The following is a 16,563-nucleotide window of genomic DNA, read 5'->3' on the forward strand; positions in this document are numbered from 1 at the left end:
CAGGCTGAGCCAGGGCCGCCGCGACAATATCGATAGAGGGCTTGGCCGGATGGATTAAGGCCTTCACCACCTTAGGTGCGCTCACCGCCTTATCCTTGAGGGGGGGGGGACACTGCCTCGCTCCCCCTCGGATGGGGCCTTCGAGCTCGACCGGGGCCTCTCCAGGAGCTTCGCCGGGTGCTCGCCTTTCCTCTTACCCGACCCAGAGCGTTGGCTCGTGCTGAAGGTGCCGGGGAGGGTGCGCCCTGCCTGGCGCCCGTAGAGCCCGACGGTTCGGCGCTCCCGGTGCCAGCGGACTCGCGGTGCTTGGCCTTATGTTGGACCCCCGTCGCAGGGGCGTCCTCAAAGGTCTTAGAAGACCGCTCGGATTTCTTCCTCTTCTTCTCGCCTGACGGGCTCTTCCCTTCCAGCCAGTTGGCGAGACGTTGATGGCGGTCCTTCATGGTCCGCTCCGACATATTGCCGCAAAACGCACATTCCTTCTCCACGTGCGTCTTGTCCTCATGTAAGCAGTAGAGACAAAAGGAGTGTTCGTCCTCCTTAAAGACGTTCTGCAGCTGGCATCCAGGGCAGATCCTGAACAGCTTTCCGGGCGTCGAGCTTCCCTTCTCCTGGGCCATGTCCGGGCCTGAGAAACTTCTGGAGTCCTCCAAAAGCGTAGCTCGACGAAATCTTCACCCTTGAGGGGCGCAGACGAATCCGACACGGGTCCCCGTTGATCGGATGGAGAGTCGGTGGAGCTTGAGGCTCTTTCGACCGAAAAAACAAAGTTTTTGAGAAAAAACGTGAAAAAATAGCACTAACGCTCGAGAGCAATAGCACGAGGATCCCAACACATGAACGTGCGGTAAAAATCTGAAGATGGCTGCCAGAGGCGGTGCTTAGGTAGAGGGCAGTCATTGGCTGTGGTCAGTATGACGCAGAGACCAGTGATTGGTTACTACTACGAAAGACAGATCAGAAACGAAACTGATACTGGTTTTTTCTTTACCGAGGATTCCCAGCCTGACGACGGGGAATATTCATGAGCATGTGAATCCATGCCAGACCCCATGCTGGAGAAACATTGTAACATGGCTGCTCCTTTTCTTGTAGGGAAACCATAAACCTGTTGGCAAACCCAAAAATAGTCACCAGCTCCTCGGCTTGAGAACTAGTCTTGCATAAGGAAAGACCAGGTAACATTATGTTCTCCATATATTTTTTAATGCAGAGGCATACATTCATTGTGGACTGCAGCTTTTGCAATTCTGTGAGCAAAATGCAACACGGAAGTAAGCCTGGGTTCCCCCTTTTCCTCTCTTGTTTTTTCTCTCAGATTACCACTTTGGTACTCGTAGAATTACATTTTGTCAGAAGCCCCATTGAAGGCACAGCACTAGTCCACAGCTGCCTTTTCCACAGGAAGCATCTAGAGAACAACAGTCAAGGTCAGTGAAGCTCTGGCGTGCACATGACAATCATTACACTGTTTTTTTTAAATAACAATTTTAAATTTTCACTCTGTGTTTAAATATCCGTGTTCATCTATGTAGTTAAGAGGAGCCCATCACTAATTCAGTGTATTTATATGTTTCTCCTATAGGGAGACCTTGTCTATGGCCCAGAAGAAGGCTTATCTACTCAACAGCCGAAACGTCACTGGACACTACACCTAGTGTGCTCTAGATGTCCCCAATAAGAACTTCTCTTTTTTGCTTTACCTCATGACGTAGACCTATGGTTAGGTCGCCCTTCTGCCTGGCATTTTGTTACCTTGGATGAGGTCCAGAGAATAGAGCTTGTCACTGAGCCCTCTCACAGAACATTAAAAGTACAAGCTTTGTTTGTTCTGATGTAATGTTTTGTATTGTACTATCACAGCACCTAGATATGCGAAATTATAACATGTATGGTAAGCCGCTGTTTGTATATATTTGTTGATGCACTGTTCTAGGCACTGTTCATTGTATACTTAAACTATATATGACAAAAGAAAGAAAGTGAAAAAGAAAAAAATATTTTCTGTAAAAAACTTGAAAGAAAGAAGAAACAATAGATTCACTTGCCAAATAATGAACGCTATGTGAACCTAATTAAGTATTCTTCTAACCGCATGATGGTTACAACAGACAGAGATATCCATGTCAAGACTAATATGAGAAACTTAAAACATTTGTATGAATGAATGTGATGATTGAAATGTAAGTGGCAGGACGCCCCCCTTCTTTCATTCCATGTTGTGATCAAGCGCTGCATAAGGCTCAGTTAATTAGGGAGACGCTTTGATGTACAGCACACAGGAAGATGGTTGGGACTTAGAAGTATATATTGTCATCCTTCCCCTGTCTGTTGCCAAGCACCCTCGTTCTGTCCTGAAGCATCACTGAAGATTGATGGTGGGGACCCAGATTTGGTCCATTATGGTGGGCTTAGCCTACACCAATCGCTGGGGCCCGTTTGACTTTAAAAAAGGGCAGAACCTCTCACTGATCAGATCATCGGAAGACTTTGCAAGGAGTAAGAAGGAGGACTAATTTGGACCCAAGCTGAAGGTAAAGTCTACCTTACACCTTCCGCCAGTGAAGGAAGGCCAGGAGTTCCAAGAGGGAAGCAAGATCCCTCCCCTAAACATCTCCCAGGGAACAGAGGGAGATAGCGGACTCAGAGGACCCGTCCTGCAGCTTCAGAACCGGTACCCAGCCAGCACACAGCATACCCTGCTAGGCTCTGACAGCAAGCTTCCTAGGTGGGAAGTACCGGAGAGTCTCTGGCCAAAGGACAAGGCTGTTGCCTGCTAACACCCTCCTGAGACAATCGAGCCCTCGAACTACATCCGGCTGCACCACTGACTGTTGTCACGCTGCAGTCGCCAGAGCCGTCCGAGACGTCTCAACCAGCATTTCAGATCTGCCAACCAGCACAGAAACAGCAATTCTTGGCCACGTGCCGCCGCGCCGGACAGCCTGCAGACCTCCGTCCAGCATTGCTTGCCGAACTGCCTGCCGCTGTCTCCCACCACTAACTCTGTCTCACGGGCTGCGAAGCACCCCGAAAACGCCTCAACGGCGTCGAGCACCAAGAACTTATCCACCACCAGGTACACTATGGTTCTGCCCTTCTGGTCCTTCTCTGAAGGACCCTGGAGACAATTATGACCCTTTGCCCCTTTGGTGTTGAAACCAAATAACCTTTAAAATTAATAATGATTGCTTTACCAACTACCCCCCTATCAGTATCCAGAGTGCATCCCTTTCCTTTGTGAAACTGTCAGTGTGGATTGTAATTGTAGTGTGCTAGAACTGTCTGTTGTAGTAATAAAGTAGATATTTGTATACAACTTTGACTGGACAGTCCCTTTTATCACTGGGTAATAATTGTATTTTCGCTGTGTTGCAACTAACCAATGATCCACAACCTTGCGGAGATGAGCTTGCCGTTTCGTCCACATTACCAAAAATTGGACAAGGAGATGTTATCATTTACTTGTATTCAAATCTGTTCGGGTCTCTTCTGGTGTACTAAAGGTGTGGGGTTGATCGATGGTTTAGAAACCGATATTCATCCCTGGACTCTTGGTGCCCCGGAAGTTGATTCGTCACAGAGACCGCACCCATTTATGTTCCATTCCCTACAACAGAGATTTGCAAAGAGAGCTCAACAAAATGAGGAATGCCAGCCCCTCATTACCAGTGCTAATTAACTTCATCAGCCATAAGTTCTTCAAAAGTACAAGATGTCCAAAAGCTTGATTCATAAGACTTAAATATATTTCCTTGGAAGATATGGGTATGAAGCTAGATAGCAATGTATTTCTAAATCGCTGTTTGTGTTAAGGTTTGAAATAGACAGATAATGATTAGCAACATACCATCTAAACAACCTTTCGTTAAAGCATGGGACACAGCTAAGAAGTCGTGTAAATCAAACATGGTGCTCAGATATACAACAAGCATTATCAAATAAAGTAACTATGCTCCGAAAGAAAATAGCTAAGAAAAAAGCCTCACTCAATCAACCATCCCAGACTAACAATCTGAATACCGACCCCCTTTCAAAGGAACATGACTCAGCTGTTCGATTCATGTTCTCAAAAACTTCCATCATTGAGGTAGAGAAAGTCATCCTCTCTCTCAAGCCATCCAATTGCCAAGACGACCTTTGCCCTGCCCAGCTTATAAAAGACGCTGCTAGAGATCTCTCCCCATTTGTATCTAAACTTATCAATGCTTCATTTGCATCGGGCACAGTGCCTACCAACTCGAAACAATCTTGGGTACTGCCTTTGCTTAAAAAGCCAACCCTAGACCCACTCATACCTACAAACTACAGTCCCATCACGACAGTCCCATTTTTGCTAAAAATCCTGGACAAGATTGCCTACAACCAAATTCAAAAATTCCTGGAACAACAAAAGCTCTTAGAACACGTCAATCAGGATTCCGACCCAACATGGCACTAAGACTGCCCTCATTGATTTGAAAGCACAAATAGATGAGCTACGAGACAAAGGTAAAAACAGCCCTTCTCCTACTGCTTGACCTCTCGGCTGCATTCGACCTTGTCGACCACAAGGTCCTTTGCAGCCACCTAGACTCAGCTGCACATTTTTCCAAAGAGGCTATAACCCGCATTGAGTCTTTCCTTAGCGATAGGACTATGAGGGTGTTCTCCCCTTCGGCAGCGGCAGACCCGATCCCCATTTTGTGCGGAGTTCCCCAGGGCTCTTGTGTCTCCCCCACCCTATACAACATATTTACTAAGCTCCTTTTTGATGATCTGGACATTCTTGGTATCACCTACACTCATTATGCAGATAATACCCAGATTCTCCTCCCACTTTCCGGGGATTACAACAAGGATTTGGCCTTGGTAAATAGGGTGTATCTCATCATCCAGGCATAGATGGCAACCCACGCTCTATGCACGAATTATGATAAAAACGGAGCTAATCATCCTGGGTACTCGCTCTAATCTTAAAAAATTAGGCCAAGACTACACCTCTTTTGAGATTGATGGCAAGATCATCAAGGTGGCCAAGGAGGTGAAGATACTTGACTTTGATCGGGATTCCACTCTCTCCTTCGGTAAACAGCTGAAATACCTGGCATCAGCCACAGTTTACACATGTAAACTCATTAGAGCAGGTAAACACTTTCTCTCTGATGACCACTGTATTATCTTAGCTAGAGCCCTTATTCTGTCCAGGCTTGACTATTGTAATGCCCTATACATCGGTGCTAACAAATCTATCATCCACAGAATTCAAATCCTACAAAATAATGCCTTGAGAGCCGCTCGCAGCGTGCCTAAAAGATCACACATATCTAAGATAAGGCGCCAAAATAACTGGCTGTCTACCCAAAATAAAATCCATTTAAAAGTTGCATCCCTTACTCACAAAGCTTTGAATAATGCAGCACCCAGCTATTTTACGGAGAGATTCCTAAAGAGAAGCTCCACCCGACCGTCAAGAACCACTAATGTCAATAGGCTTATCATACCGAGATTCAGGCTGGCTAAGGCCGGGGGTGGCAGCTTCCCTGTCCGAGCGGACCAATTATGGAACTCATTCCCATATCCTCTACGTGATGAGCAGCCCAATCTCAAATTCAGATCCAACTATATCAATCAGCTGAAGTCTGTCGACAACTAGATGCTCACTAGCTTATACAACACTCCTGATACCACCTTGTTTGTACATACTCCCCATCCTGTTGCCCATTTGTAAATTTTCCCTTTTGTCTAGTTTTGTGACCTTCTATTGCCTGTATATATTCTGTTTTGCTTATAATCTGTAACCATGTAACTTCAAGCCTCGCATATTCTGTACTGTTGCGCCCGGTTACCTTTGGGTTTGGTGCGCATTGTAAGTGAATAAAAAAAAACAAACAAATATTCCAGCAAATGTACATGGATTGTACAATGCTTATAAGGGTTCATCACATAACATTACGCAATTACACTAGCTGCTGTCTTCAAATATCCCTAACTGTAAGCTTCCAGAGAACAGGTCTGCACACACGTCATCAAAAAGAATTAATGTTTTAAAGTGCCCAGTAAGGAGGATAAGATTACGGTTAATACCATGTGAAATGTTTCCTGGCACGCAGACATTTCGTACCTGCATAGACTGAGCTGTGTCTTGCTCAAACTTTTTGATATCTTCTTTCACGAGGATCATCTGCTCCTTCAGGAAGGAAGCCTCTTGCTTCAATGCCTCCACATCTCGTAGAACTCGAGGCATGCTCTGTAGGGCCTGATGACTGGTCTCTATGGAGGGGGGAAGAAAGAACATCACTGCCAGAATTAAGACAGTTCATGTGTTAAGCAGAGACCATTAGGATCGTCTTAACATGTGAAACAGATATGACAAAAGCAAAGTGTGAAAAGGAAAATAATGTTGTCATCATTCGATCCATTAATCCAACATCAAAGCAATGTAACAGGTTTAATGACGAATAAATAAATGACTACCTGTAGTTAATCATTTTATTTATAAAAAAAGAAAAAAGGTTTGCAGATCAGTTTTACAGTTCATTGTTTTCCTCCATTTGTTACGATTTAACCTTATGAAAGTCATGCATTTAATTTGGCTTTCCTCTCAACTCATGAGAGCATTTTAGTTAGGCTACATACCGATTCTTTAAGTAGTTTAGAGTTCAGCTAGGAGGGAAATGGCCGTTTTTGAAATGCCTGGTGAGCATTATGAGCCAGTGTCTCAAAAGACACTATTTGCTTACAAGATTTCTCAGCTCACTTTAGCACCTTAAACTCGATTCCCCAGCATATCATTTCATAAAATGTCAACATTCTTACTTCTCTATGAGGCTTTAGATTCAGGTTTCCCATTATCAAACACTTTTTTACTCCACAACTTTCTTAGTTTGCTACTGGACATTAGACCACATAACTCCAACATATAATGTTTCTGTGTTTGACAATGTTCTCAGTTTGCTATGGGCAGTGGTCACAGTTGGATACCACAGAAGATAAAATAGGAATATGATTCAACACCTTTATCTTTTTTGAGGATGGTAGGGTTGTGGTGTAATGTCTACAGGGCAGGAGTTAACTCAAGACGGAGGTTCACAAGCTAAACAGTCAGGGGGTGGCACACCCATGGCAGGATGGGATATAAAGAAATATAGTGTAACCCTATTCTCAAGGATGTAATGTCCATAGTACCTATGTTCAATTTCCTGACCTGAATTCCAAACTCCCAGAACATGTGCGGCCAGGACAATGTTCTTCAAGTCACTGTGGCAAGTCAGACACAGGAGACGGATAAGGGAATGTTTGTGACATGTACGTTTTATTAAAGGACAATAAGGCGTTTCCTATCCCTGCCTCTAAAGTGGCGAGGTTCCCATTCTACAAAAGAAAATACCCAAACTGTGCTTGTCAAGATGTCATATACTACAAAATCCGTCCTCTATCACAACCCTGTCCCTGCCACAAATACAGAAAAGTATCACACTTAAGAGTAGAAACAAGCCCTCCTCTAAGTGGGCAAATGGTGGCTGGTTTCTAATCCCCACCCAAATTGTCTTGTGATTCTCTCCCAGGATATGGTCCTGGTTATGCAGTTACAAGTCTCTTTTAGTCTTTCTCTCTTCCTTGTTGCGCTTGGTCCAGGCCCCAACCCAAATGTTCTTATCCCTATCTTTAGGCAATCGGCCTGGATAAGCAGTCCCTGTTCAGATCTGTCCAATGTCTCTGTATTTGTTCTTCCCATTGGAGATAGCAGACTATCTGCTTGAGCTTGCATGTCTCGTCGTGCATGGCGATGTCTTTCACCCCAGCTCAGGGTATCTGGTGTTCTGCCGCTGCTTGGGCACGTTCCCTTCTTAGCCCTGCTTGGCTCGTTGGAGTGCTCACCCATTCCTGGGGTATCTCAGATTCTGGTGTTGGTCATCCTGTCAGTTCTTAACAGGAATTGGGCATTGGGTATGGACGATGCTGGAAAACTGCCTCTGGGCCAGTTTTGTCTACCGTTTCCTCAGCCGCTAATGGCTCTTTGGACTCCCTGCATTGCTGGCATTACCCAAGCTGTTTTGCTTCGCCGACCACCACGCCATCCGTGCGGCACTGCCTCCAGACAGCTCCTGGAATGGAGTTTCTCCCTCCTACGCAGGCTTGCGTCTCTCGCTCTCTGGCTTGTTCTTCCTCCTGGTGTCGGTCTTCTGTGACCCTCATATTCCTCCCTGGAACAAAATGGGATGATCCATTGGTTCTGCATTCCATGCAAGGGCAGTCACCCTAACAACTCAGAAACGGAAGAAACATTTCCATCTACCATAAACTCACTACCCACGGGGGGCACTATTTCCCCACTAGACATAGCCGCTGAAATCTGTGAATTTAAGATAAGGACCCTTGATGTAAAGGGGGATAATTTAAAGACTGACTGTGGAAGTATGAATACATCACATGATATTATGCAAGCTGGGTTGTAAGAATGTAAACACAATATTGCGGCCTACCAACCCTTACTGCAAACTAAACCCCCTTTACTGCCCCCGGTTGCACCGTTACTGAATTTAGCACTTTTGAACACCAGATCCCTGGTAAAGCACACATTGGATGTTCAGGATTATATCCTGGAGCACAACATTGACATCATGTGTGTTACAGAGACCTGGTTATCGCAGGCAAATGGGCCCACTATTGAGCAACTAACCCCGCCAGGCTATATGTTCTTTGGAAAACACCGAATAGACGGTCCAGGTGGTGGTGTTGCTATTATTTGTAAGGAAGATTTGAAAATGTATGAGATGACAACTGAATGTGAGGCATGTGATATCCTACATACTAAGAGTATCCCCAACCATAATTGTAGTGTAAACTTGGTAGTCATCTATAAGCCGCCAGGAGATCCTGATAATTTTATTGAAGATCTTATTAATGTCCTCAATTCGATGCAGAAGACTAACTCTGCTTTAATATTACCAGACCTGCATTTTTGGAAAGGTAATGTCAAAGATAAAAAAGCCAGGGCATTGGAGAAATTGCTTATTAATAGTAATATCTTTGTGTATAATAATGACCTGACTCATATCAAAAGGGAACATCCTCGATTGGATGGCCAGCTGCAACATTGCATTAACCGGGATTATGACCACACCATTCGGTCATCTCAGGTCAAATACAACTTCCCCTTCCACCCAAGCCACAACATGAACCACTGTGCAAAGCTACAAAGAGGAAATATCAGGCCATCACCACGGACAAACTGAGTGTTTGGATGCCCTCATGATGAAAACCAATGCTTCAGATCACCCAGACACACTATATAACAGGGACACGAAAATTCTGTTGGATAAAGTTGCAACCATGAAACCCAGAACAACCAGGAAAGCCACTTGCCACCAAAAATGGTTTACGCCAGAGCTGGCCAAATTAAAAACCAGCAAGAGACACGCAGAGCGTCTATGGCTTAAAGATAAAAACACAAAAAATAAAGTGGCTTGGAAGGTCCTGGAAAAAGAATACAAAGATAAAATTACAAAAACCAAACAGACCTATAATAATGACCAGATAGAAATGTTAGGATACAAAACTAAGGAACTCTTTCGTATTTTTAGGTCTTGGGAGAAACCCAGTGTACTAAACCACACCATTACCCCTACTCACGATGACTGCACGAGAACTCAGAAGGCTTTCTCTGACAAATTGCAATGTGCCCAAAATAAAATTAGGAAGGAGTTGGAAAGTTGGAAATCGGACATAGACTCCCCTATTATCCCTCATTATAGGGAGTGTAGGCAATAGCAATGTGACTGACTATTCATTACTAAGGGAAAAAGACCTTAATCAGGAGACACCCTCCACAGGTTTTCATTTCCCTGAGCTATCAGTCGCAGAAACCATTAATATCATGAAAGCGATGAATCCTACAACCTGCCCGGGGGATCTTATCCCCTCTAAGATAATTCTGGGTCACCAGGACATCTTTGCACCTTTCCTATGTAGATTTGTTAATGCGTTGTTTAGTCATTGCACTGTCCCGCAAGCTATCAAAGCTGTGGCAGTGACACCACTATTGAAGAAAACAGATCTGGACCCCAAAGATGCAGCAAACTTCCGAACTATTATGAATACCTTGTTCTTCTTAAAATTGATTGATAAGGTGGCCACAACCCACTTGCAACTCTACATGGAAAACTCTGGTTGGCTGCATGAAAGGCAATCGGGCTTCCGTTGGTTTCACGGCACAGAGAGTGTCCTGGTTGATCTCCAGATCCATATGTTGACTATAGTGGAGAAAAGTAGATCAGGGTTGCTGATATTACTGATCTGTCAGCAGCTTTTGATCTGCTAGACCATGGGATCATACTGAAACGTCTGTGAGACACGGGTGGGCTTGCTGATGAGGCGATAAACTGGGTCAAGTCTTTTCTAGAAGACAGAAGATCGAGGGTGTACTGGAAAGACTCAGATTTTTTTTCACGAATTATGCGGACGACTTTCAGTTGTCCCTGGAGCTGTCCGGAAACTACCAGGAAGATCAGGACAAGCTTAGAGAGGTCTATCAAGTTATAGAAAATTGGATGACCACAAATCGGTTGCTCCTTAATGCCGGCAAGACGGAACTAATGATATACGGGTCAAAGAAGTCAAGGGAGAACTTAGCTCTGGTCTTTTCCAGTTTCCCGGTTGAGGGTAGCCAGATAGCGATAGTTAGTAAGGTAAAAACCTTAGGCACGTATTTGGAAGCTACTTTGAATGCACGGGCCGAAGTAGATGCTATTGTAAAAAGTACCCAATACTACTTGAGAGGGCTAAGACAGGTTGCTCCTTTAATTTAAAAAAACAATCGAGCCAAGTTGGTCTGGGTCGTTATTTTTCCACGCGTGGATTATTGCAACGCACTATTGGGCGGTGCCAACAAAGAAGCCATCTTTAAATTGCAAAAAATCCAGAATGCGGCCGTCCGTATTGTTTACGGCATGAAACGAAATTAATCTACCACCCCTGTCAGGAAAGAATTGCATTGGCTGCCTATATCAGCTAGGATTTCGTTCAAGCTATTGGCTATGTCACAAGTGCATCTACGCATCTGCACCCAGCTATCTTAAGGAAAGGGTCTCCACGTACAAGCCTATGAGAGACTTTCGATCCACCACCGCCCATCTCTTGAAAGTGAATCGGGTCAAGAGTGCGTGGAAATGGAGGTTTGTTTCCAGTCTTGGTGGCATATGCATGGAACGAATTGTCCCAAGTACCTAGAGAAGAAAAGAACCACTTGGCTTTCAGAAAGTCCTTAAAAACGATACTGTTCATGTAAAGCATCTGCCCAACAGTCTCATTTTCCTGTTTGTAAGTTAGCGCCTGGATGCCTTAATGCTTTGGCGCTATACAAGTATTATAACATAACAACCACACCACCCATTTTTAAACAGCCCAGTACATTACTGCCTTACTCAATTCCATATAGCCAATTAATACTTGGAATGTTGTTATAAAGGGAGCTTGAGTAAAAACCCTGCTTGGGGATTCTTGGTTCTCAAAGGGGGGGGTGGGATCACCCCACTGGAATCCACTTGCCCTGTCCCCTAAGGGGTTTTACAAGTAGCATGCTCACCTCACAGTCCTAAAGGGGTTGGCTCACCCTTGGGGAGAAGGGACGAATTTCCTAGATTCGTCACATCACTTACAGTATCAGAATGGCTTTTATTACAGCAGTACACTTGTCTCTGTTGGTGTCTTAATGCAGGGTTACGCTGAGGTTTTTGTATGAATCCATGTCTTTGCCTTGCATTGCTTACTGAACAATAAGATGGCCTTGGCTCTGCTATCTGGGCAAGACCAGCATCAATGGCTTCCACCCGCCCCATAGTTTTCTAAGCTGCTTTACAGGGCAAGACCTACGTCTGACCCAAATTACCCTAAAGATTCTTTTGTCTACGGATCCCCATCCAACCACGGTACTTGCAAATTGGATTTGCCTGCACATGTGTTCACAAGTGTTTGTGAGATTCTTTAACCTGCAGCTCCAACCACACTCTGGACCAGAGTCGCCAGATGGCTTCTCCTACTGTGCTTCCCTTCAAAACCTGGCCCTTGTCAGCCTCTAGAGGCAGGTTCTCAGCAAGCCTCCTACTCCAGTCTATTCTCTTTTTTTTAAGACATATTAGCTGAAACAAAACAACTTTACAAGACATGGTTAAGAGCAATATAAAGAGAGACAGGTCATCCTTTGAAGACATATCTAAACTTAATTTCTTAACAAAAGAACGTAGAATCCAGGTCCTATAGAAGCCAGCCAAAGGCATAGCAATACTAAACAAACAGAGGTCAATACTGCAGGGCAAATTACAAAACAAGACGTCACAAGAGAGGGTGTGACAAGCAAAAAAGAATGAAGGAAAAAAAAACAGAATGCCAGATACCAAAACAATAGTGCGCAGGTAGATCAGGGCCATCATTAACAACATAAATAAATCACCCTACAGCTCAACCTGCACAGAACACACGCATTGTAGGGTACATTGCACACATACAAACCTTTAAAATTATCCCAATAGGTGCATGCTCCCACAATTTGTCCTTTCTGACCTGCATGTTTTTTTTTGCATATCTAGACAGTTGAGTCATATCCATATCCAGCCTTAAACTTTTGGGCACCTACCAGTCTTTCACACTGTCAAAACAAGTGTATTAGCAAAGGTAAGGGCAGTATATGTCCAACACAAGATGTGTGCTGTCAAGGTGATCTGCTCCAGGATAAAATTATGAATTACAATCAAAAGCTGCAAGGGGGCATCCAACCACACCACCCGTGCCACCACACCAAGGCAATATGCTCAAAAACATCCATGCAAAAGACTTAACACGGGTGTAGCCCCAAAACATATGTGCCAGTGTTGCTCTTTGACTTCTGCAAGCCTAGCATGATCCATTTTCAGAGAGTGAGGGTTTATACAACTTGCAGGGGGACCAGAAATCATGCGACACAATATGTTGGGTAGTGTACTTCCTACAGATAGTATTCCAAATCTCTTCACTTTGTCGTTGTTAGGACTAATTTTCTATACTCTGGCCTGGTGGACAGATGTATAGCAGGTCAACCTAGTATTGTGACAGGGACAACTCTGGGAGCTGTAGCCAAATCCGTTCAAGGTAGCAAGGCGAGTGGTATAGGTTAAGTCTCAAGAGGTGGCGAGCTTGTAAGGGGTCCACAAAGAGCATACACAGTGAAAACAGTCAAGGAACACATTTAGACAAGCAGGTATACAAATACTTTTTAACTTATGGGCAAATAACACACTGAAAAATTATTACTAACAGGTAATAATATCACGCAACACTAATAATAGATACATATACACAATCACTGAAGTAGGGCAAAATACATATCAAACCCCTTCACAGGAAGGTACAGATTACTATTAGCACTATTGCTCCACAGAGATACAAGCTTAACTTCAGCAGTCCATCCCTAAGATGTATGGGGCCTTGTGCCCAAAAGTGCAGCAAAGTTCCATACAGTTTTGTGAAGCTGGAAAAAATGAAGGTAGGGTCTCTGGGTTCCAATGAACAGTTCCAAGTGTTGGGGGGCAGGTTAATCTAACTAAAAAACGAGTCTTCAACTTTCGCAACGCTTGCCTGAACAAGCAATGGTAAAGCCAAAGTAATACTGAAGAGGGACTGAGGTCGCTTTTCCCGCCGTTAGCCTCAGCCCTTTATCCCCAGCAGCTGCAGGTTCGAGCACTCAACTGGCCGGCGACTAATGCTGGTTCAAGGTCTTCCAGTTGAGAAATGCAAAAGAACTCGATGCAGGGCCCATCCCAGGACAGGATAGGATAGGACAGGACTGGACGCAGGTAAGCAGTTTCGGACGATGGGTACCGAAGCACAGCGATGCAAAGGAATTCACTTGCCACGGTCAGACTTTGCCTCCTATATCGGGTCCAGAGTTCCAGACCTCAAACTTGGAACAGTGACGTCTGCAGCATGGTAGCCCAAACTCAGAACTAGTCAGCAACTGGGCAGTACAGCGGCACTTCCGAAGGCTCTTCTTCATAGGACTCACAGCTGCAGGGTCGGATTGACCCCTCGGCCTTTTGGCCCGTGGCCGGGCCGAAATCGTCCCTGGGGAGTGGGGGCCGGTTTGGAAGAAAATATAATAAAATATATTTTTTTCCCCCATTTATTTTTATTTTTTCCAAAAAGGCTTTCATTCTTCTTAGGTCGATAAATGAGTACCAACAGAGGTTGGGTGATATTGTATGCATATTTGTTCTATAAAAAAGAGCTTAAGCGTATGTGCTATACAATAACATTATCATTTGGCCTTGGACGTCTGCTTGGATTCACAGTAATTTAGTGTACTGGGAAACAATGCTATTTGATGCCACTTTCTATTTTGTCAAGGGGTGAAAGGTTGTGTTTCATCGCTTCCCGGGATGTCACTTTGGGTGGGGTCAAATGACATCACTTCCGGTAATGTCATCAGAGGTCAAGAGTCGTGAGGCAAGGGGTGGGCCACTTTGAGTCGAGAGGTGGGCCACTTTTTTTGGTTGACAGCTGACGTCGAGAATGGATGTTCCTTCCACTCCAAGGGTCGCAGCTTCTTCACAGGACTGCTAAAGATAACCTCCAAAACAGGGCTCTTCCAGGACAGCAGCAGAAGTAGGTGCTCAGGTCTCTTTCCGACAGGTCTCTGGTGTCCTTGCGTGTTTTGTGGCTGGGCAGGAGTCTTGGCTCCATCAGTTTCTTCCAGATTCTCTCTAGAATGGGTGTAAGGGTCCTCTTCTTATCCTAAAAGCCAGGTAAGAGCTGAAACTCCCACTAGCAAAAGACAGATCTGGCCCACACACACACACCCCAGCAGTGGTCCAATAAGGACCACTTGCGGAAAAACTCATGCATATCACTCAGACACACTGGCACAAGTTTGTGGATTGGGACCAGACAGTCCCAGCCAACTTCCTGGCAGCAAACACACATATAGGTCTCCAGTAGCCCTCCATAAGCATATTCTTTCCTGGGCACTGGAAGTTCATATAAGGATTTTTCTGACCTCACACATAAGAAGGTAAAAAGGACATGTGGAGACCACCAGGGGGCACGGACTGGGATGCAGCTCCGCCACCCACAGTTGCAGTGGAGCTTGCTGTTCCCCCCCCCCCCACGCACAAATCGGTGGTGGATTTGTGTGACAAGGACAACACCGAGGCGGCCTCAGCGCAAACTGTGAGGTGCAAGTCGGGCTCCTCAGGTGTGTCGGGGTGGGCGCTGGAGCCCTCCCAACCCGTGAGAGAAGTGCAGCTGCTGTTGGAGGGCGTGAGTCGTTGACCCGCCTGGACCTGTCCGTTGGCGTGGCGTTGTTTTGTGCTTCCTCGGACCACCCTGCCGCAAGTACGGGTTAACAGCTTGGAGGCTGCAGAGAGTGCCTGAGAAGTCCCCCGCTGCCTGATGCCGATGCCAGAACACAGCCCTGGTCGCCCCCTGTTGTGTGGAAGGGGGGCAACCTTAGGAGACACAGCCCACCCGGTGATTCGGCGGTCGGGAGGGAGGGCAGAGGAAGAGCCGGAGCGGCCTCGTCCATACAGGAAGCTGGGACTCCGCTGAAGCTCCACAAGGCACACAGGGGACCTGGAGGTGTGGCGGTCCCCCGCCCATGGTTGAATGACTGTTTGGACCCCGTGAGGCCTGAGGGCTGAAACCCATGTTGGCAGATGCCTGGGCAGAGACAATGGACTGTAGAGGTGCATTATAAAAAGACCCAGGCCCAGAGTGGTGAATTTGCCTGTTACAGCAAACTGGGACCAGCAGAGGAGGGTTGGGGGGGGGGGGGTCGGACCTGGCCCCAGACCTGGCCCAACATTGGCTTGGCCAGACAGGGGTGAGACACCCTCATTGGGCTTGTGAAGGGGCCCTGAGACACCAGGGCCCAGCCAGACTACGAAGTGCGGACCAGAGGTGACGCGGCCACGTTGGAGTGCAGGAGGCGACTCGGAGATGGCGGGGAGAGGGACTTGGACAGGAGCCACTCCACAGGAGGAGGGGAAATGCACCGGGGTGCAGACCCTCCCACAGACGCCCAGTTTGCAACCGAGCTGTGAGGCTTGGGCCTGGAGGAAGAGAGGGGCCCCGGGAAGATGAGTGCCTGTTCTGAATTAGAAGTGTAGCTGCAGGGGGTCTGCAGAGGCCCTTTGACGCACCGAGCTCTGGGGTCCACCCTCCACGGTCGCACTGGAGAAGACCAAAGGGCCTCCCGGGCATAGAAGTGCCGCACGGTATGGGGTCTCGGTGCTTCAGCGCTTCCGGAGAGGCTCAGGCAGTGGCCAGGGGGAAAGCCACCCCATCCAGAATAAGATGGCAGAGGGAGGAGGTCTGCCGGTGCCAGCCTTGACCAGAGACAACCTAAAGGATATATTTGAAGAAATCAAGGCTATACGGACTGACATTCAGGCCTCAATTTGCGATCTCAAGGGCCTCGTGGACAAGCTTGAAGATAAAATGGAAGGGATGGAGAAAACCCATTTGCAGGTGGACCTCCTATACATGAAATATGAGGGAAGCCTGATGGACTTGGAGGTGAGGGAGGAGGAAACCCTACTGAAGTTGGATGAC

At 46.2% G+C, this 16,563-nt stretch overlaps 1 protein-coding gene across 2 annotated transcripts in view; it reads right to left on the reverse strand.

Annotated features, from left to right (window-relative positions):
- COG7 (component of oligomeric golgi complex 7) overlaps positions 1 to 16,563 on the reverse strand; it is a 1,349,184-nt gene that overhangs the window by 1,156,442 nt on the left and 176,179 nt on the right. For both annotated transcript variants that reach the window (XM_069647398.1, XM_069647397.1), the window contains exon 3: positions 6,104 to 6,252. In XM_069647398.1, the coding sequence (XP_069503499.1) occupies positions 6,104 to 6,252 (149 nt within the window). The remainder of the gene's footprint in view (positions 1 to 6,103; positions 6,253 to 16,563) is intronic.

This window comes from Ambystoma mexicanum, chromosome 2q (genome assembly GCF_040938575.1).
Source record: "Ambystoma mexicanum isolate Mex_15411 chromosome 2q, UKY_AmexF1_1, whole genome shotgun sequence".
In the NCBI taxonomy this organism is placed as follows: Eukaryota; Metazoa; Chordata; class Amphibia; order Caudata; family Ambystomatidae; genus Ambystoma; species Ambystoma mexicanum.